Source organism: Myodes glareolus, chromosome 5 (assembly GCF_982192425.1).
Source record: "Myodes glareolus chromosome 5, mMyoGla1.1, whole genome shotgun sequence".
NCBI lineage: Eukaryota > Metazoa > Chordata > Mammalia > Rodentia > Cricetidae > Myodes > Myodes glareolus.
The window spans coordinates 573,652-595,283 of NC_142030.1; the positions used below are offsets into that span (position 1 = coordinate 573,652).

The 21,632-nt window shown below is 44.6% G+C and overlaps 1 protein-coding gene across 2 annotated transcripts in view; it reads right to left on the reverse strand.

Annotated features, from left to right (window-relative positions):
- Nucleotides 1-21,632, reverse strand: part of Plxna2 (plexin A2) — a 202,802-nt gene that overhangs the window by 39,211 nt on the left and 141,959 nt on the right. For both annotated transcript variants that reach the window (XM_085687500.2, XM_048439337.3), the window contains exons 10-12: nucleotides 18,959-19,159; nucleotides 17,073-17,169; nucleotides 14,075-14,265 (exon numbers count right to left, since the gene is read on the reverse strand). In XM_085687500.2, coding sequence (XP_085543626.2) covers nucleotides 14,075-14,265; nucleotides 17,073-17,169; nucleotides 18,959-19,159 — 489 coding nt within the window. The remainder of the gene's footprint in view (nucleotides 1-14,074; nucleotides 14,266-17,072; nucleotides 17,170-18,958; nucleotides 19,160-21,632) is intronic.

Here is a 21,632-nt window from a genome sequence, read left to right on the forward strand (position 1 = left end):
GCAGGAGTAGGAGCCTCTGTGGTTCCTCTGTTCTTGGAAATGAAAATGTCCAAGAACAGTGTGCTCTGTGTATTCTGCTTGGCCCTGGCACAGTATTCAGAGGCCAAGGATCCTGTCTTGGGAGACAGACCTTTGTCATGAGAGGTGGGGAAAGGAGCTGCTTCTGCTTTTGCAGTAGAGCATCAATAGGAGAAAACACGCTTTTAGCTCCTGGTTCTGTTGGACCCATTTGGACTGGGTTTCCCAGTGTTCCACCCACCTCCACCCAAACTCCAGCACCTGCATGGCAGGAACCCACTTACTTAATGGGTTGGACATAACCGTGCTGGTGGTTTCCTTTCCTTGGTTCCTTTCCTCCCACTTTTATTTATTTATTTTTTTTTTAAAAACATATACTCTTTTGCTCACTGCAGTTAATTACAACCTTTCAGAAAAAAAAAAACTCTTGAAATCTTTCTGGAAAGCCTAAAAATACTCTTGTCTTGCAGGTAGCATATGCATACTCTGCCTGGGGAAGATTTCATAGTGCAGCTCCCCCGCTGTTCAGTTGTGACAGCAGCTTCTTCCAACACGGAGGGTTAGTCAGACACAGGTTACAGGCACTGGGCTGTGGGGTCAGTTTGTTAGTACAGAGCTGCTCAGAAGTGTAAATCAGCATAGAGAAGACGTTTGGGTAAATTATAAGCAAGTGTTATAATCTTGGCATGAAGGTATATGTCAAAGATATGTGTGAGTCCAGTTATTTGCTGCTGGTGTACAAATTGGAACCTTTCCTGATTATCAGACCAGATCCCCAGGGTTGGGAAATGCCAAGGAAACTGGGTCTTCAGGAGAGAATTATTTTAAGCTTTTTTTAAAGTAACTTTTTTTCATTTATTTACATACCAACCAGTTTCCCTCCCTTCTCTGCTTCTGTCACCTCACCTTTCCAACTTACCCCCTCCCCATCCACTCCTCCTCCATCTCCATTCAGAAAGGAAAGGGCCTCTGGTTTTTGCACAGAGCATGGTGCCCCAAATTGAGGCAGAACAGAGCTCCTTCCCAGGAAATCTCGTGAATTTGAGGCCAGGTAATCCAGCACGAGAAACAGTTTACTAAATCCAGTTAGGCACCAGGGAGAGGTCCTGTTCTCACCGTTAGAAGCCTTACTAAGAGATCAAGTTACACACACATGCGCACTCACATTGTCACATACATGCAGAGGGCCTTGGTCGATCCCATTCAGGCTCCCTGACTGTAGATAACAAGGAAGTCCCAAAGAGGGATGCATGGATTTCCCTGGGAAGGGGAAGTAGAAAAAAATCTCCTGGATAAACTACCTCTTACATTGTCACCACTTGAAATAGGTGGCCCAATAGTTCACAGTAAAGAACAGCTAAGCAGTATCCAGTCTTGAGCTTAAAGAAATACATAGATTACAGTTTTGATTAAAACAAAAATTACTTGGAAAAGTTTGGATTTCCAAAATATAGAAGTATCTGTGATCATCTGACTTGCAGAAGGGTTCCCGAGGCGCCCACTACTGATGACTTCCAAATCTCTGCTATCAGCTCACACCTGTCTCCTGAGCTTCATAGTTATATATCCGACTGCTACAGGACATCTCCACTTCCACCTGCATGTCCGCCAGGTGCCTCAAGTTTCACAATATCTAAAATGAACTCTTAATTTTTCTTCCTTCTACCAGGGCCCAATTATCCTCACAGATTTTCTTTCAAGGTAAATAGGATCACTAAGCTTTTGGCTAGAAATTTTGCAAGCGTCTTCGATAGTTATTTTTTCTTCATCTGTCATGTATAATTAATTAAGGTCAAGGTACTTTGAGTTCTCACTTAAGCAGGCTTCATTATCTCACTCACTCTGACCAAAAGGGTCTTCATGTTCGTCCATGAAGGTCTCACAGCTGCCAAGGGTTCTAACCACTTTACTGAGGCAAAGTTCCCTAGATTCTGGTCTCCCCCATCCCTTCAGCTGTATCTTCCATTCTTTCATACGCCCTCTGTGTCCTACCAGAGATCAGTGGTTCCTATACTAGGTGCACTTTAAAAAATCTCTGTGTCATCCCTGGAGAGAGGGATCAAGCATTTGTTGCTCTTGCAGAGGCCAAAGTTTAATTCCCTTTACTCACAGTGGGTGGCATACAATTTCTTGTAACTCAACTTGAACTCCAAGGGACCTGGAATCCTCTTAGAGCCTCTTTAGGTTCCTTTATGCACATGCGCACACACACACATGTGTGCGTGTGCACCCCCCCCCACAAAAATCCTTAAAGATGTTCTATGTCTTTCAATGCATTTGCTTTGCCTCAGTTCAAAAGTCAGAGAGGCCCAGGTTGGCAGTCTGTGCTTAGAACAAAGCAAAAGAGGAAAGCACCCCATAGAAACCCATCTATCCAACAAAGAGAACCCTAAGATAAACATACATGGATCTAATTTACATGGGAACTAGGAAAAGACAAGATCTTCTGAGTAAACTGCAAGTGTGGGGATCATGGGAGAAGGTAGAAGGGGAGAGGGAAGGAAGGGAGGGGAGCAGAGTAAAATATATAGTTCAATAAAAACAATAAAAAAAGGAAAAAAAGAAACCGGCCTATCAGAATCTTTTCAGATGTCCGAGAAGGCCATGATATCTATATGGTGCTCTGAGTCACAAGAATCTGGCATGCACATTGTTATTCCTTCCCAGAACCAACTGGACAGGGTACAGGAAAGAATCCTAGTGGGAAAGATCTGGTGTTCAGAGAAAGAAAGAATAATACCCCTCCAGGACAACATTTCAAACTAGGCAGCTGGTAAATTCCCAGGTTCCTCCCCAGTGAGACTCTGTCCTTAGGGTTGTTTTCAGAAGTAGCATGAAATGCCAAGGACATTATTATGCCTTGATGCTAGGTAGGTAGATTTATGTATGGGTTTACAGAGGCAAACTGCCTAAGTGTCCAGTTACTGCCTCCAAAAGCCCAGGAAAGGCCTTCCTGATCTAAAAGGAGCAGTGTGGCTTCAGGGAAAGGTAAGAGGGTGGTCAGAAGACAATAGAGTAATACCGAAGCCTCCACTGACACAGAATAAACTCAGACATGGTTGGTGTGTTGGATGTATTTGCCTATATTGGCTTCCAGTTTCAGATGGCCTGTGTACTTCTGACTGCTCTGGGGTAAGGAAGTGAGACCTTCTGGTACCCAGGGAGTATCTGTAGCAATATGAGACCAGGTAGCCCCTGGTGTCTGGCAGACCTGAGCTTTGGAAAGCAGCTCTGATACTCCTGAGCTATGTGACCTTGAACATACTCATCTGAAAAATGATAATCTTGCTGGCTTCAAAGGGAGGATGCCAGAATTAAGTTAGCTAATATTTGGAAGGCTCCAGCATGTTAGTTCAGAGAGCGGGACATAACAATGTATAATTCCCAGCTCTGTGCTTTGCTACACACAGGACTTGCAGATGAGAAGAGCATTGCATATAGGGAGGAGCTAAGAGATGGTATAAATTTTCCTGCTGATCTGGAAAGAGAACTTGTGAATCAAGGAGTCCATGACAGATGCTGAGTGACCAGGTGGGAGAATACCTTGGAACTTTCTGGCAGGATAAACTTAGCCAGGAAGTGGTGGTGCGGAGGACAGGACCTTGGGAACCACCTCAAAGACCATGGACAGGCAGGATTTTCACTGCCCATTTCACCAATGACAAATGAACTATCTTGGGACAGAGACGACTGTGCTTGCAACCCAATATTTAGCATACTGGCTAACTCAGACCAACCATCAACAAATATTCCCTTTAATAAGAAATGCTGGTCTGTATCAAATTCTAGAATAAATTGAGTTCTTTAACTATGACTGGAGGAAGGGGGTGCCGAAGTGTTGCTTGGGAGTGTTCTAGTATATTCTTGCTGCAACCATTCAGAACGCCTTCTTATAATCCTCTTATTTTAATTTAGTTCAATTTCTAATTTGGTTCTTCATGGAATGGAGAACTGAGCAGATACCTCCTCATCAAATATCTTTCAGAGACTGAAGACAGAAATTACACTCCCTGGCCTTTGCCTCTGTAATGCTGTCTGCAACTTCTCTGAAGAGTTTTGGAACCTTTTGCTCAGGGGGTGGGAGGTGTATTCTTTGCTCTGGATCCTGGTGTTTCTGTCATTCTCTGGGGCAGAGTGACCCATACAAGGCTGAGGTTTGAGTGACTACCTAAGCAATCAATGTGCAGGCAGGAGGGCCTGTGATTACATCATTTCTCTGCTTGTCATCCACACCATGCATGGGACCTGTTGTGGGCAGTATCTAGCAGAAGGTAAACCTTGGGCATCTTTCCTATGCCTTGTGTTGTTTTTCTCCTGTGGTTTCTTTCCCCACTTAGCGAACTTTTGTTATGGGGTTCTCTCCTTCCTAAAGAACTGTGTGTGTGTGTGTGTGTGTGTGTGTGTGTGTGTGTGCGCACACACACACACACACGTGTGTTTTCTTTTGGTCAGGCTCTCATCGATGTAGCTCAGGCTGGCTTTGAACCTGTTGGAAATACTCCTGCCTCAAACTTCTGAGCACTAGTGTCACAGGCAGATGCCACCAAATTTACTCTATATTTGCATTTTAATGGGGCTTTAATTTATTCTGTCACCTTGTCTTAAGATGATTGGTGTCTAGTTATGGAGGGGAAAGGTAGCCTGTGTTTTGCAGGATCTAAGAGAAACACTTTAGGGTTCAGCCTAGTAGCAATAAACTCTCTCAAACATGAAGCAGCATCCAAGCCCTTGCCATACGCCTATTGATTAGCACGTGCTAAACCAGGATAATGAAGACAGCAAGGTGCATGGCAAGGGCTTGGATAAGCCACTTCATGCCAAGACACTAGCCTGTCTTGGACACAGCTCATGGGCTCACAGTAGATGACTAATGAGAAACTTCTGATTTTTTTTTTCTGGATCCTCTGAAGCTTTTGGAGCATTTGGCTTGGTGATCCTCTTCTCTACAGGCTCAGACCTACCTTAAACAGCTGTATAGTCAAATGGAGCCCTGGTGAGCACCTAGAAGCATTTCAGCTCGGTTTCTAGTCTTTCTGGACTCTGTCATGTTTGTTTTCCCTTGTGGGTGCCATGACCTGGAAAGCAGTGAGGTGGTGTTACAACCGCCCTCATTCTTGCGGCCACTAATTGAACATTTCGAGGAAACTGCCACAAAGTTGCTCAGGGGCAAGACGAGCAGATGCGGCTGATTAATTACAGCTGGGGGCATCTAAAGGGCTGTAGGCGGAAGCAGAGTGGGAGGTGCTGGAGGTCCCAGGGGCTTGGCAGCTGGGGAAAGTGGTTAGACTGGTTCTGTGCAACCATAGACTCAGGCAGGGCCTGGGTGGGGCCTTGGAGGGGCAAAGTTCGGGCTTCCCTCAGAGTCAGATGAGATTGGTGAGAGAGTCCCAAAACTTGATTGCACCCTAGAACACTGTCTTCCTTAGGCCTGTCTCCTGACTTATAGAGACAAGGAGAAATAAGACATACTGTCCATCATCTCCAGGGGATGGGAGATTTCTCTGACAATGATGCTTGCGGTTTCTTTACTTTATGAAGTGATCAGAATGAGACAGAATTGTACCTAGGTTGTTATATATTGTGTCCTACTTAGGGCTCAAAACAAGTTACCATTTCACAGGTATGGAATAGCATTCCAGGGAGGTTAAGTAACCAGCTCACGGCTGTACATGGAATGACAGAATGAGCGGAACTGTCCAACATTGTATTTAGTGTTTGTGTAACAAAGTCTGAGCAAATTGTCCCCAGCCCTGCAGAGATCAAGTCATCAACTATGAGCATCTGCTTTAGTCTCTGCTCAGGTCCTTTTGCTCAGAACAGCCTCTTTCTCTTGGCTGAGGTTGTGCCTCCCTGTTTTACCAGGAGCCCCGGTGTTGGCTTTGGTGTTCACTGTTTATCCTTCTGCTCTTTCCCGTTTTGTGTTTCCCACCATCCATCTTCCTGCTCCTGTTCATACTCCTAATTTGGTTTGCCCCATCCTCTCTACTCATATATGCCTGGCCTCCCAAGATGATGCTGAGGGTGGGACTTCTGGCTTGCTTCCCATCTTAGCAGAGGCTGGAAGAGCTTGGTTTCCGCTCCTTCCTCTTTTCTGTCTCTAGGTAAAGGATAATATTCATTTAAGTGAGCTTAAGAGAGATAGCAAGAATGATGCCCAGGTCAAACAAGGGGTGGGTTGTTATGGAATATGGCATAGGCAGGTGGATCTCTGTGAGTTCGAGGTCAGCCTGGTCTACAGGAACTAAGTCCAGGACAGACTCCAAAGCTACAGTGAAACCTTGTCTCGAAAAAAACCAAAAACCAAAACAAAACAAACAAAGAGCTCAAAAGCCAGTAGCTAGGCAAAGAAAGGATAGGCAGGGCTGGCAGGCAGAGAGAATAACTAAGAGGAGAAATCTAAACTGGGGGAAGAATGAGGAGGAAAGAGGAGGAGAGAATGAGAGGGAAACCTGGAGCCAGAAGCCAGGGAGCCTCCACCCAGCAGACACAAGCAGCCATGAAAATAAGATAAAAAGAATGAAAGGTAAAAAGCTCCAAGGCAAAAGGTGGATAATGAGAAACAGGTTAATTTAAGTTAAAAGAGCTGGCTAGAAATGAGTCTAAGCCAGGTCGAGTATTCATAACTAATAAGAAGTCTGTGTGTGATGATTTGGGAGCTGGTTGGTGGCCCAAAGTGGGGGTGGGGCTCTCGAGTCAAGCAGCTGAGGGTTAAATTACTGATCTAACATCAAGAAAGCTTTCTCTGTTCACACCTTCATCTTTAAAATGGGTTTAATTAGAACTATCAATCAGTATTGCATTCAGTGAACGTAGCTATTATTTTTCTTATCACCATCTGAGAACTAACAAATTCATGCAGAGACAAGGCTAGCTTAGGACTGAAGAAAAAAAAATGGCTTTACTTTTTATGAACTTCCTAGGCAGACGGGCAGGGACTTGATCCAAGTACACATCCTGCCTTGTGGCATTTGATGTTGCCTCTCTATGACCTGGTAGCCCTTGCTATAGTCTCTATGGTGTCAATCTCCTTTTCTGAGGTTACAGGAGGAAGGAGAGACTGAAGTCAGAACTTCTGGGAGGTTTGGGAGGGTGGAGAAGTATTCCCAACCATGTATTAGATGCTCTATGTCAGAGACTGGTTCTAGGAGCAGACAGATGGATAGGTGTTGGTATACAGTCAGCTCTTCCTTCTTCATAATCCTTGCTCCTTTGCTGTAGCATTGTGCTATTGATGATGATGCTGACTGTACACATTCAAGTTTTCATTCTACCCTGGTTCCCAAACACATCTAGACACCGAGTCCTTGACAACAAATGATCATGTGCTTTTCTGTGTTTGTGTGCACACATGCATGTGTGCGTGCATTCATTTACGTGTGTGTGTGGTGCATGCTTGCCTGTGAGTACACATTCTTCACAATCATGAGAGCTGGTGAGGAGCTCTGCAGGAATCTACGGTTTCAATGGTGTCAGCTCTCCTGCCTGGGTTGACTCCTTGCTAGTGCTGTCTTAGCTGATAGTACATTCAAAACCTAATTGTTATCTCAGCAGAGTAACTCCATTATTCATCCTGACACCATCCCCCGTTAGCTGTTTGTTGCAGTGATGTTATATTAATGAGGCCTGCAAATAAATGAACAGGAGATCAGAGTGCTGGCTTGTTTCTCAGGAAAGCTGGCTGACTTCTTTATTGGTAACTTTCCAGTGAGTCACTCCAGCTCTGAGCAGGTGGATTTTGGTCTTTCTTAAAAATATGTGGTGACGCTGTTTGGCTAAACACAACTGTCCCAGCCTCTTAAGCAGTTCCATAGATGCATTAGCATCTGAAAGAGTCTGGTAAAAGCAGTCTCCTTGAAATTATTTGGCACATGGAAAGCAGGGACAACCGGAAGGATGGATCACCTCAAACTAGTACAATATCAAATTTGGAGGACAATATATACCATTTTATTCTTGTTTTTTTTTCTATCCCAGTTACATTTACCTGAGATAAGTTAAATAGAATTTCTATTCCATAAGCATGGACTAGTGAGGCTGGAGAACTTACTGAGGTTGACAATTTTACAAGTGAATTTATACAGTTGTCAGTGAGGAATTAATTGCCTGGTGTCAGTGCATCTTTGGTGGGAAACACAGCACACAGCAAGTGGTTTTAGAAACACACAGGCATATTCTTTCAGATTTCAAGTGCGGTAGGTTTTCAGTCACCAACTGAGACGCCACCTCTGTGATTCCTTCTGTTTCTCAAGAATTCTGTGCCTTGCTTAGCCTGATCTTTGTCCCCGCCTGCAGGGGCACATCATCTGGGTTCTATCCTATGGGTTCTCCCCCTAGATAGAGGTGCCTCAGAGGTCAGATCTCCACCCAGGGGACCTAAGATTCACTTCTACCACTATTGCACTGGAGGACAAAGGCCCAAAACAACTCCATGTCACATAACACTTGGGGCATTAAATAAAAGACTATGCCTGAAGGAAAAATTATGATTTCCTTACCAACTCACATATACCCCAAATTTCCAAACTGTTTCACATACTCATAGAAATGAGATTGAACCTGATTGTGTATAGGAAGACAATTAAGTACAGGTAACTAATTCCAAAGGGTGTGAAGTACTCAGGATGTCTACATCTGTTGGTGTCTTCCCAGAGGGTCTGACATCAGATGGTCACAGGATACCCTCTGCTGCAATGACAACAGAGGCCTAGTATTCAACCTCTGAATGGCTGCTAACCAGACGACTTTGGGTACATTATTGATTTTCCCAAGCACCATTCCCCCAGCTCTTACAACAATTACAACCATCTTGTTTAGAGGGTGAGGATGAGTGGTCTATAGAACAGGGTCATATAAAACGAAAGCTATCATTATTGTCAAGCCCCAAATTAGAATTTTGGTTCCTGCTGTCTGAGGTGGTGTCTTCCTTAGCTCCGGATACACTACTCTGCTGTAGTCCTATTTTTACAGGAGACAGTGGCCAATGGTGTGGGTTAGAAGTTCCTTTCCTAGGCTCTTTAGAGGGAGCAAAATGGCCTATGGAGAAGGTCCTTTCTAATATCATCCAAGTAGCCAGTGTTCAAGATTGGGGCTGTGCTGGGAAAAACTTGTCTTTCCAGGTTTCAGTCAATCCTATGGCAACCTCCTACTCAAGCAAAGCATCCAGCAAGCACTGGTAACCGAGTAAATATTCTTTGAAGGGAGAATTTATTTCTCAGTGAGCTGTGATATTCTTTCTTAGAATTCTCATTTTGTTGGGCTGCATTCTCCCCTTTATATGGTGAAGTTCTAATTCCGCGCACCACTACAGATGCACAGAGAGAATGTCATCATGTGAACATGAGGAAGAGGTTAGGTGACAAATATATGAGCTAGGGTGTCATCAAAGCACCAGTATCTGGAAGAAAAGCCTGTTGCGATCTTCCCTCACAGCCCTCCCAGACCTAGCCACACCTTGATTTCGGACTTGAAACTTCAAAACATCTGAGAAAATGTATTTCTGTTATGAACACCACCTTGTCTGTGATTCTTTCTTAGGTTACCCTAGGAAACTAAAAGCAGAGACCAAGTGGGGACCTTCACTGCATTTGTTTTAGAGTCCTCTTAATCTTCAAGTTTCTTTTCTTGAGAACGTATGTCCCCTGACATTATCCAAAAAGTCTGGGATGCTTGGTTGGAAGTGAGACCCCAGCTCCCTGATACCCCTATATCCAAGGAATCTGGGAAGCTTGGTTGGAAGCCTCACCCCAGGCCCTGGCATCCATTTCAAGCCCCCTCCCCTAGGAGTTGCCTTAGTCCAGGACTCCACTTCTGGGAAAGCCTGCCAAGCAGTGACCCCCTACCCAGGGAGGGTCAAGAAAGCCCGCCAAGTGGTGACCCCTCCCCTGGAAGGGTCAGGACCACTTCCACAGGCTATTTAGGCTGCCCCCCCAAAATGAACACGTGGTGTCCAGGTTTTGCATGCTCTCCCCTTCTCTCTCCTCCCCTCACCATGCTTTCCCGGTGCCATTTGGGAGCACTGCATTAACCATGGGCATCTTTTATTTGGTCTGATTTGGTGAATTATTTTCATCGGTGGAGAGGCTAGTCTAAGAAATATTCCTAACAATATACTGTCTCTTTTCCTTTCTGCTGAATCCTGAAAGTTCACAGCTTTTTAGACTACATCTCTGGTTAGGGGGGACTAATAATAGTTTCATCACTGAGGTTTCAGTAGGCTCTGAGAGTCAGGCTGGGGATAATATAGACATGGTTGGGTAAGCATGCTATATAGGCTTTCCAGTCCTCAGCACATCCTTTCCAGGGGCTAACAGGTACCATTTGTACAGAATCTTGGATGACAGTTGGAAACAAAAGCAACCCTGCAGGCCCTGTTATGGGGACAGAATCATTATCATGCCACGAGTTGGTGAGAAGGAGCAGACAGTGAGTCTGAGGTGGTCCTAACCTGTATATGTAAACTGTGAAATTCAACAGGCTGTTCCACTTGTCCTAACATGGAGCATCTATAACAGATGGATCATTAGGGGTCAGCCTGATTGCAATGGAGACAGTAGGATAAGGAAGGTGAGGGAACAACACGGCCATTCATGTAACTTCTCACGAGTTCACATCCTTCTTTATAGTGGAGCACCTCTGAGGTCATCTCATTTACTTCTCTGTTCGGAGGCAGAAGAGCACCACTTGAAGCCACACTTTGTTCCCACGGTTGGGCACAGACCATCACAGCCCCTTCTTCCCTCTATGTTCTAGAAGGATCATATAATTAGTGGCTTGGGTTGCCTGTCCCAAGTGGTGGTACTGAGGACAACATATTGTCTGAAGATAAAGGAGATATATGTAAAGATTATTAATACATAGAAGTCCCACAATTATGAGAAAATGAGTTGATTCCTTTTAAAGACTTTGAACAAATTATTTATTCTTGCAAAATAAATGTCACAGAAAAGGGACTGCACTCTTTTAGGAGGGGGCATTTTATCAGGACATCTTCAGGGTTGTTTTGGTGATGTGAACACTGATTTTTTGGTTAAGGTTGGGGGAGGATTGACCAGTTTTCTTCATTGAGAAGCTACTGTTGCTCCCATTGCAGTTAATTATGTGAAGATAGCACCAGATTGTGTAAGTACCCTATTTCTCATCAACTTTTACTTCATCTTTTCATCTAAGGATCATCCTTGCCTGAAACAGTTACAGCTATGCACATTAAAGTTGTGATTTTCTTTTTTCATAATTCTTTCTATGTTTATTAGTTGAGATTCTAGTGTGAAGACACATCTCCCCTCCTATTAAATGTTTTTCTGTTCACATTAGCAAGAACTGTGGATTCTTCTTCCCCTCAGATCCCCTCAGGTTGGTTCCTGTGCTCTTTTTCTTTTAACGGTTCTTCTCCAAATTATCCAGCCTGAATTAAACCGCGAGGAAACATCTGGTACATCCAAATTGAGGGACACTGATGACATAACTGGCCTAGACTCTTTAATACTATGAAGGTCACTGAAGGGCATTATTAGGACTGTAGATTTAATAAAGACTAAAGGGACAAGACAATATCATAATGTAACATCACACTGGCTCCCAGATTAGACCTCAGATTGGATTTTGGACCAGAGAAAGGATGTCACTATGACAATTGGGAAAATGCTAATAAGGCATGTATGCCAGATGATATTACTGGATCAGCATTAACTGATAATTACATTATGCTTTTGTAAGATGATAATTTTGGAAAACCTGGGTAAAGAGGATATGAATGCTCTTTGTAGTACTTTTCTATCTTTTTATAAATATGAAATTATTTCCTAAGTGACCAGTTAGAAGAAATAGAAAATGACTTCCAGGTGGTCTTGTGGGGGTAAAGGATACCGTGTCAAAGAAAACAGGACAGTTAACGGTCTAGTCATTCCAGGCCTGGGTGCTCCCTGCCATATGTCCTATCTAGAGTGATGTCCCTGAGTGGGTTTGGAGCATAGCACAGGTTTGTCTCTTCCCAAAGATGCCCTTTTGTATCAACATCCTCAACATGAAAATTACCATTACGAGTCTTGGAACACCTTCTTTTGCTGATACATGCATTGGAAAAATCAATTATAGCCTAATTACCTCAGGAGGTTAATTAGCCTCCTGTAATTTGGGTGTCCTCTGTGAACCCAGCAGCCTCTCAGTCCTCAGTCTGTGACTAGAGGCAGAGGCTTTCCTTAGAGTTTATAGAAGTTCCAGCCAGGCTGAAAGCAGACAGACACCAGGCTTTTTAGTTCCATATTCTGTGGAGATAGGAAGTGCTTGCTGATGACAGAATCTCTCCTGATTTAAGCTCTGGACATCACAGGTATTGACAGCAGTAAGACATATTGCAAAATATGGGACAATAAAAGTTTTCAGGCTATAAGTTGGCAGAAACCACCAGAACAGATAAGGAAGGCATAGAGCTCCAAAGACTTCAAGATGTGTGTGTTTGCCCTTTCTACATTTTCTTCCATCTAAAAAGTCAGCAGGCATGGCCACTGGCCACATTTGAATGTAAGCTCCTACTAAAGCCACTTCCTGTTTGGGGGGGGGGGTCTAACCTGCCACAGACCGGCACCATGACGCAGCAGTTTTCTCCTGTCCACATCAACTGCAGTTTTCTCCACAGACACTTACAAAAGCAGCGGCATGCTGCACCTCCTTCCCATGGTCCTGTGTCCAACTCTCTGAAACTTTGGGGCCTCACCTTGGTGATTTGGGATTGAAACACTTGATACTCCTTCACATGGGGGGAGCGTCACTTCTATCTGGTCTATAGTAGCAATGGAATGGGTACTAATTAAGGTGAAGCACCACTAATTGTATATTCCTTTGGTAAATCATGAAGGATTTAAGGTAACTTTATCATGAAATCTGGGTTTAAAGGCTGGTGCTACCTTTTATCTGCTGTGTGAATTTGGGACTTGCTTTTCTTCTCTGTGAAATGGAGCTGAGAAAACTTAATTAATTTCTTACAGTTGCTATCAAAATTAAATCTATCAAAGTCAAGCATGTTAAATAAATATCTGCTCCCCGTTCAGTCTATGTAAAGGCTACAGTATCTGTTGATTTTAAGGTTTTTGTTTTTGAACTGAGACTTTGATTGGGTCAGAAAGGAGTTCAAGAAGTTTCCTAACATTCCATGACACAGAGAAAAGGAGCATGGCTTTGGGGGAAACGATGCAGAGAGGGGAACAGTGCATCAGCTCTGGAAAGATAAGACAGGAATAGTTTCTCTCTGGCATCATTAGCTCTGCAGACCACCATGGAACCTGCCAAGGCCTTTGTTATTAATAGAGAACGCACAATTCAGATTCAAAGAAAAATAACGATTATTGACTGGAAATCAGCTGGCAGCAACCAGCGTTAAATATGACTATGCCTCTCCAGACCCCTCGCACCCAAGCAGCTGTTATTTCTCTCCATATCACCAATTCATCTTCCTTTGCAATTTGCTATTTTGGAAACATAATTTTTTCCAATATAATTAATTACTTTATTTGCACCCATGAAAATGCACAAAACAAACTGGGACCAAGAAAAACTCCTGAGAAATAGTATGTAGCTAACATATGGCCTGTCTACTTCTTCGGTTTCCAATTTTGTACCTCTGAACTGATTGTAATTCCCCAAATAGTATCTCTGCTGAGAGAAGTCAAAGCTGCTTTCTGAAATGTTCCTTTACCATGGAATAAATGTCTTGTCCCTACCTGGCTCAGCCTTCCACCCTGCCCCAGCTGGGAAGCTGGGCTGACTCTGCCTCCTTCATATACACGGGTATACAGATATGTATTCCCATCATGCACTGCACTGTGGTATAGACCATATTCCTGTCACTTATACCTGTTCTAGACCATTCTCACACACACACGCACACACACATGCACACACGTGCACATGTGCACACACGCACACACGCGCACACACAAACGCACACACACACGACCTCCCACATCTTTCCACCAAATATACCCTTTTCAGGAATTAATCCATAAGTACATTTCTTTCCTATATCTCCAGCTGCCCTTTTCTCTTTCGGAAGTTGGAGACTTACCTCTGTGATTTGGGGGTTGGAGCATTTAACGTTGTGACTGGACCAGTCGAGCCAAGGGCTAGAAGTGCTGGGGCAGTGTTGGTGGAGGGTACATCTGCGCTCATCACTGCACCATCCACACTCAAACTTGTGATCGGCCTTGAGACAGAGGCCACAGCTCTCCCGCTGGGCTGCACACTTGTAGAGATGAACTGCAAAGAGAGGGGCTGTCACGGATAGGCCTGAGAGGCTCCATCACATACTGTCTGTTTGTAGACAGCAGATCTGCCCAACCATAGATAACATCGAGATCACCACCACTGCATGAGCAAAACATGGAGAGTGAATGAGGTGACTAAGCAGTCATCTAAAGGCACAGCAGAAAATAACGGGTTAAAAGTTTCTGCTCATAGGCAGAATCATATCCCTGCTTTAATTGTGGATTCTCTACTTCCCAGCAGTGTGACAAAGTATTTAACATCTCTGAATCTTGTTTACCTATCTCTCCAATGGAGATCAGAGGTTGGGGCAGGTTTGAATGAGATGTTATACAGTGAGTGCTCAGCAATGCCTGTGACATACTAGATGCCATGAACACACCTATTTTCTTTAAACTCTAACAGTATTCTTAAGTGACGTGGGCTCATTTCTTCATTGAAGGTAAAAATAAAGCCCAAAAGAGACATGTTGACTGTCCCAGCTTACTATGGGTGCAGGTTTTAAACTTGCTGATGGTGGGTCCTGGGAAGAGAGGACTCTCAGTTGGTACCCTGGAAATTGTGTGTCTGGGAACAGAGTCAGCTTGTGCTCAAAGAAAGTCCAGGTGACTGAAGTAGGAGGCATGCTAGCAAGGAAAGTATGACACAACCCTATTCGCAGCCAGTGTAGATGAAGAATGTGTCCCCAGAGAGGAAAAACTAGTTCTTGATAGATCACATGATCATTCTGCAACTCTTTTGCTTTGAATTTTCTCTAACTGACTTGGAGGCCCTAGGGGAACTAGCTATCAAGCATAGTTGTGGCATGAGCCCAGGGTCTAGTCCTTTCTTGTTAGTGCTCGGAATTCAGAGCTCCAAGCGAATTCTCCAGGTAAATACAATCAGCTCATGGATTCAGCTTCTAAAAGTAGATACAACTGTAATATGTATAGACTGATATTCTGTTATTATTACTTAATAACTAGAATGTAACCTCTCTTCCCAACATCTATATTCAATTATACATTCTAAGTCATCTAGAAATGATTTGTGGTTAGGTGTAAATATTATGCCATTGGGTGTGTGTATTCTAGGGGTTCATGAAAATAATCCCATGGTGGATACTGAGAAATGACTCAGAAAGTCACTTTTTATCTTTTCCAGCCAAGTTATCCTAAGCTTTTGTGACCTATCTGTTTGCCTCTGCTGGAGGTGAGGTGCATGCCCCAGGGGAGAGGCATTTCTCATTTTTCCATAGCACTCCCTGACACCTCTGTTCCATTCAGCTTCTCTGTCCAGATACATAGACCATTCACCACCCTAAGTCCTAAGTACTCTTATGCCTGTGTCCCCAAGACAGACAAAGACAATCTGAAATTGAGCAAGTACTTGTGAGGCATTTGTAAATTTGGACCATGTAGTCTTTAGCCATAAGCTCTGCAAATCCCGAAGTAGTGGGCTTTCTTTCCTTTAGGGCATGTGTGAGGACACTAAGATGTACTTTAAACTTGCATGGTTCAATTAGAATAGAACTTGGTTTGCTAAGTTGGGGAACCTGAGCACTTAAACACAGTAGCCCAGTGGACCCAATTCATGTACAGCTTTCTTTGACACTAAGGATCTGTTAGAAACATAAGTGAAGGCAGGAAGAGGCTGCTCGGACACCTACAGAGCCTTGTAGATGTCAGGGGAGTCTGATGTACCAGTCTGGCCATCTTCCTCCAGGGTCTGGGTGCAACCTCTAGTATCTAACTGATCTAACTTGGCATATAAAATATCTCTTATTGTCTAGTGGTGAAAAAGATCTAGTCTAGAAGCAAGCAAACACAAACTACCTGTACTGAAGTCTGTCTTGCAATGTAGGATGCACTGACTTTAATGGTGTATCTGGGACAAGAAGTTGTATTCCATAGGTGCTGAAGCACCTACAGATTTTTCCCTTCCCTTAACTGCCCTCCTGGTGCCCAGGCATGACCCAGGAGTTGAAGCAGAGGCTAATGACAATCCCATTTACTTGAAGCATAATAGTATAAATGGCTTCTGATGGGTGAAGGGCTTCAAACCCCACTCAGAGCCCAGCAGCAGTGGCAACAGGTCCTCATCTTGTGTACTAACTTGCAGGCCTTCTCTGAAATCAGACGGTCTCAGCACTTACTATACGACTCAGCTTCACCATGAACAGGATGAAGTACACATTTAGAGTTACTGAGATAAATAATAAAAACAGTTCAAACAAATTACCTAATGAATACGTTATACAACATGTGTTCAGTAGTTGGGTCATTCTGCCAGGACCTGCTTTCTGGACGAGTGCAATGAGAACTTACAGGGCAGGAGCCTCAGAGTTTCCCTCTTGCCAGCCCTCTTACTGAGAGCCTCTGTGCTCCAGATGTGAGCCTGAGTCTCAGAACTAGAGCACAGACATACAAGCCTTCTTTGTGCTGACACAGTGACCAGGGCTGAGAACAGGAGAAGGAAAGCCTGCATGAAAGCAATATCTCCATTTCTAGGGAAGCTGACAGGATACTCTGCCTGCTGTTTTCCTAGCTCAGGTTCCATAGATATTTCAAAGCTACCAGGAGCCACAGAATAGTGCGGAAGAACGGGCAGCTGCCTGGCGGACACTCTGGTTGTAATAAAGCGGGGCTCCCAACAGGACTCCTCTGATGGCCTCAAATGTTGCTTCAGGAGTCTCTGAAGAGCTCTGCCGGCAGAGGGAGTGTGCTATTCAAGGCACAGCGGCAGTCTGCTCTGATCTCTACAATCCAGCCTTTCCCAAGGTCAAGAAAAGATCAAACTTGCACCCGGAAGTAGCTGCTTACCTTTCAGGTCCTGTGGGTTGTCAATGATGAAGTTGCCATTCCAGACCACAGCAAAGTCCACTGCTAGGTTGCTGATGTCCATCCCGTCATACTGGTACTGCGGGGAGAGGACAGGAGCACACACCACTCAAGGCTGTCTGTCACAGGAAGCCAGAGTGCAAAGCAACTCCTCATGCTGCCCAAAGGGACCCTATGACACCTTGTTCCTGACTTGAGGTCAGTAAGGCCACCAGGAGCTGGCCTAAGCCTCTGGCTTCACCTTCAGTTTTTCTGAAATCTGAAAAAGCTCAGGTCTCCATCTCTACCCCTTTCTCCTGCTGAATCCATCAGCTCTGAACACACTTGCTGAAGGCTCTCCCTGTGTACTGGTTGAGTCTGTATCCAAAAAAAATGTTGCTTTCTCCCTACAATGCCACCCTTTCAGCTTACCCCTGTTCATTTAAGTCTAGCTCTCATTCATCCTCCCTGTGTCCTTTCTTATGTCCCTCCCAGTCGTCCCCACCCCCAGCCTTGGACTCCTGATATTGCCACTTTCTGTCTTAAGTCTGGTACTTCCCAGGAACTACAATGCATTCTCTCGTGGGTCCTCCTTTAGGGACTTAATGTCCTCACTGCTCTCACATCTACATATACAGGGGATGTGGCAACAGCTGTGGAGTGGCTAGTTGGTCTCTCAGGTGTATGTGATGAGTTTTTGATGTGTTTGTGTGCTATGCATATGGAGGCCAGAGGTTGAGGCTGGGTGTCTTCCTTCATCATTATCCTGGTTTCTGAGATTGGGCTGGAATTCATAGATTTTGCTAGACTGGCTGTCCAATGTGTTCCAAGGATCTTCCACCACTTCACCCCAGCACTGGGATTCTAGTTGTTTTTGTGATCAGCATTTTTATGTGGGGATGGGGGATCCGCTTGGGTCGCAGGCCCTGCACTGGCGGCGCTATCTCCCAGCCTCCTCCTCTACCTTGGCAGATAAGTTTTACTTGGATTAGTGTCTAATATAGAAAGCGCTCACATCTTCTAGGGTATCCCAGAGCATACCAGAAAAATATCCCTAGAGAGGCTAAGTCTTCTGTTCCTCTGATCTCACAGAAGACCTTCAAGCCCTTCACAACCTCCTGGGTGGCTAGTCCCCGCTGCACCCTGTTAAATCTCCTGGACAGTCCCTTTATGGCTGCCCATTTCTGACCATGGGCACTTAGCTCTGGAGGGCATGTCACCATTGCTCTCTGCCCAGCCTTCCATTGCCTTCTTCCTTTGTTGTGCTCTCTTTCTCAGTCTGGCTTCCTGCACACTTGGCACCGATTACAAATTCTATCAAACGCTTGTGACCCCAGAATCTGACAGCTCCCTGATAAGAGGCCTAGATTCTCTTTATCTCTCCCAGGCGAATTAGCTTCCCTCAACACCTTTGTCACGTCCTCATCTCTGAGCTGACCCCCCACAGTCAGAGACAGGGAGTTGGCAGATAAAAGATCTTCTCTGGGCTGAAATTATAATTAAACAGCTCACGCTCTTTCTGTCCACAATTCGGGGAAGGTTTAACCCTTGTGGCTCCTGAAATGTTGCATCTCCTTCCTCTCCTCCCACACTGTTCTGTCTACCCTCATGCACACCAGTGTCCTAATACATTGCATGGGGATAGGATGTCAGGTAGGGTTGATTTCCTTTTGACAGAAGTCTTCCCAATGGCAACAATGTGTTCTTTAACTTCAGAAGGAAGTTCCAAATTTCAACGTCTGCCATTAGCGTTCTCTTTGAGGATTCTCTCTTCTGAGAACATGGCTCACTGGCTTAGGGTGCTTACAGGTTTCTCTGTCCCTGGTAATGTGGGCGCTGCCTGTGGTCCTACATGATCCAAGGTCTTGGCATATGTGTGAGCTGCTTACCGAGCTGTTTTGGCACTGCACACTGGAACTGTTGAAGCGCAGGGCAGGGACTCGGTGAACAACCCCCTGGATGTTGAGCACACACTCGTAGCCCCGCTGACCAGACTGGGGCTGGGGAAGGTTCCGGGCCTTGAGGGTGATTGGTTTCACTTCTCCAACTGGGATCAGAATCTCCTCTGTGGGCACAAGCTGGGGACAGTCCTAAGTGAGCAAGCAGAGACCTTTATTAGTTCTCAAAGTTGAGAACAGATAGGAGCAGAACCTACAGCCAGTTAGAACCTTCCTGATTCCAGGTGGGTCGCCCAAGAAAAGAGCTGCATCTTATTTATGGGACATGTTGAATCAGTAGGCAACGAAATCTTTTCTTCCTACTGGGCTTTGATTTTGTCAACACCATTCCACAAGCCACCCTAATCTTGGGGGTGTGTATTACAATTTAGGAATTAACTTTCAAACACTAGTACAGCAAACTGTGGGTTTTATCTCTGATGAGTAATTGAAAGAGCCTCAGTGGGTTCATGTCCCCAGCTCAGAATCCCCACCTCTGGTTTTATCTGGTTCCCCAGCCCATTGGCCATTTGCATTGTCTGATGCCGAGACAGCTGTTATCTACAGCTTCAGCGGCTAAGTTCCAGCTGAGCTAGGCTTCCCAGGAGGGGGACCAAGTACCCAACCCAACCTCCTGGATAAGCTGTAAGTCCTAGCTCTGGCTTTTTATCTCATTTCATTACCATGTGTGAACACTATACTGCTTTGGAAAACAAAAACCAAATAGAGAAATGCAGTAGGGAGAAGCCATGAGAAGGATGAGAGAGAGAGAGAGAGAGAGAGAGAGAGAGAGAGAGAGAGAGAGATCAATTTTCCTCACTTGTGTGGAGGCAGAGGTCCAACACCTTATGGATTGTTGACTTCTTCCTCCCCACAGGAAAGTTGCCTTCTCTGCCCCCTAAAGGGAGGACGTGGAAACTCTTCACATGCAAACATGTCTAATAGCCAGGGATCAGCTATAGAGTTCTTGAAGGAGGCTCCATCTTCCCTGTCCTCTGGACACTCGCTCCTAGAAGGACTTTGGGAACATGTTGGGGCTCATGTGGCTACAAGGCTTACAGAGGGTATGGCTGGGTATTTGCTGCCTGAGAACCCAAACTACTGTACTTTCTGCAAAATATGGACAGTCTCAAGACTCCAGATAACTCCCAAAGCCATCCTTTATGTAACACAGGCTGTTGAACAATTGTAATCGCTACTAAAGATCTACAGAGATGGTCAGCTTCTTTGTGTGGACACACACAGTCCCTTCTTTTTCTCCTCCTTCTCTTTCTTCTCCTCCTTCTCTTCCTCCTCCTCCTCTTCCTTCTTCTTCCTTTTCTTCCTCCTCCTTCTTCTTCCTCCTCCTCTTTCTTTCTTTCTTTCTTTTTCAAATTCCAACTGCAAAAAACCCTGTCCATTCTTGTACATCAAGGTCTGGACATTCTGAACACACAGTTCTGTGGTGCCATTTCTCGTACTGACACCAAACATGGGCGTTTGTGCATGATTTTCTCCCTACCAAAGACTGACTTTTATCCACCACTGCCATCTTCTTCCTGCCTTCTATTCCACCTCAACTTAATCAAATAGCTATTCATCAAATGCTCAGCCTTCCAACTTGGCTCAGGAAGGCTGGCCAAACACTTTTCTGCACTGACTTCAGGTAGAACTCTAGGTATTTGCCCCATGTTTGCCCTGAATCCACAGAGCCACAGCTCCTTTGGACTTTTTTTTTTTTTTTTCTGGGCTGTGATCTTCTCAATGACTGAGGCTGAACCTTTCCACTCCACATTCCAAGTCTTCATCTTATGTCAGATATATAGAAGTTACTTAGCCATTGTTTGCAAGAGGGTGAATGTAAAGAAGAAAATAAAGTAATATACACAAAAATTTTGTAGTTTCTTTTTAATTCCAGCTTTGGAGACTGGTAAAAGATAAGGGAAACTTGAGAAGCAACTTGATTCCCAAGCTAGGACTACAGATGGCCATGGTTTCTGGAGCTCCATAATTAGCTAAAGGCACAGACTTATCTATTGAGGAGTATGACTATTTACATACAGCTGGAACCTGAGGAATTTCTTATTGAGACCTATCTGGGAAGACCAGAAAGACTCCAGGGTAAGTGGGCCACTCCTGCCTGCTAGCCACTGCATAGGAGGACTCCAGCAAGAAGCATTTCTGCGAGGGACTGGATCAGATGGAACACCAGAACAGATGGGTCCCAGTTCAGGTGCCAGGTGCTCACGCTGCTGACTCATAAACCTGTTCTTTACTGCTCTTTTCTTTTCATCCCCTGCAGGCACTTTTGACAGAGCCTTTCACAGATTCATAGCCAGGAAACCCAGGTATCCCACTGAAAAGAAGCATATCCAGTCAGCAACTAAAAATCTAGCCAGAATCTAACAGGTTAGAATTGATAGAAGACAGTCTAATATACAACATTCTCTCTCTCTCTCTCTTCTCTCTCTTCTCTCTCTCTCTCTCTGTGTGTGTGTGTGTGTGTGTGTGTGTGTGTGTGTGTTTGTGTGTGTGAGTGTGTGTGTGAGAGAGAGAGATAGGAAAGGAGAGACAGACATTTGGAACCAACTGCTCTAAAGGACAAGTTCTTGTTTCTCTAATGGGTTTAGAAAACAAATTTAAATTT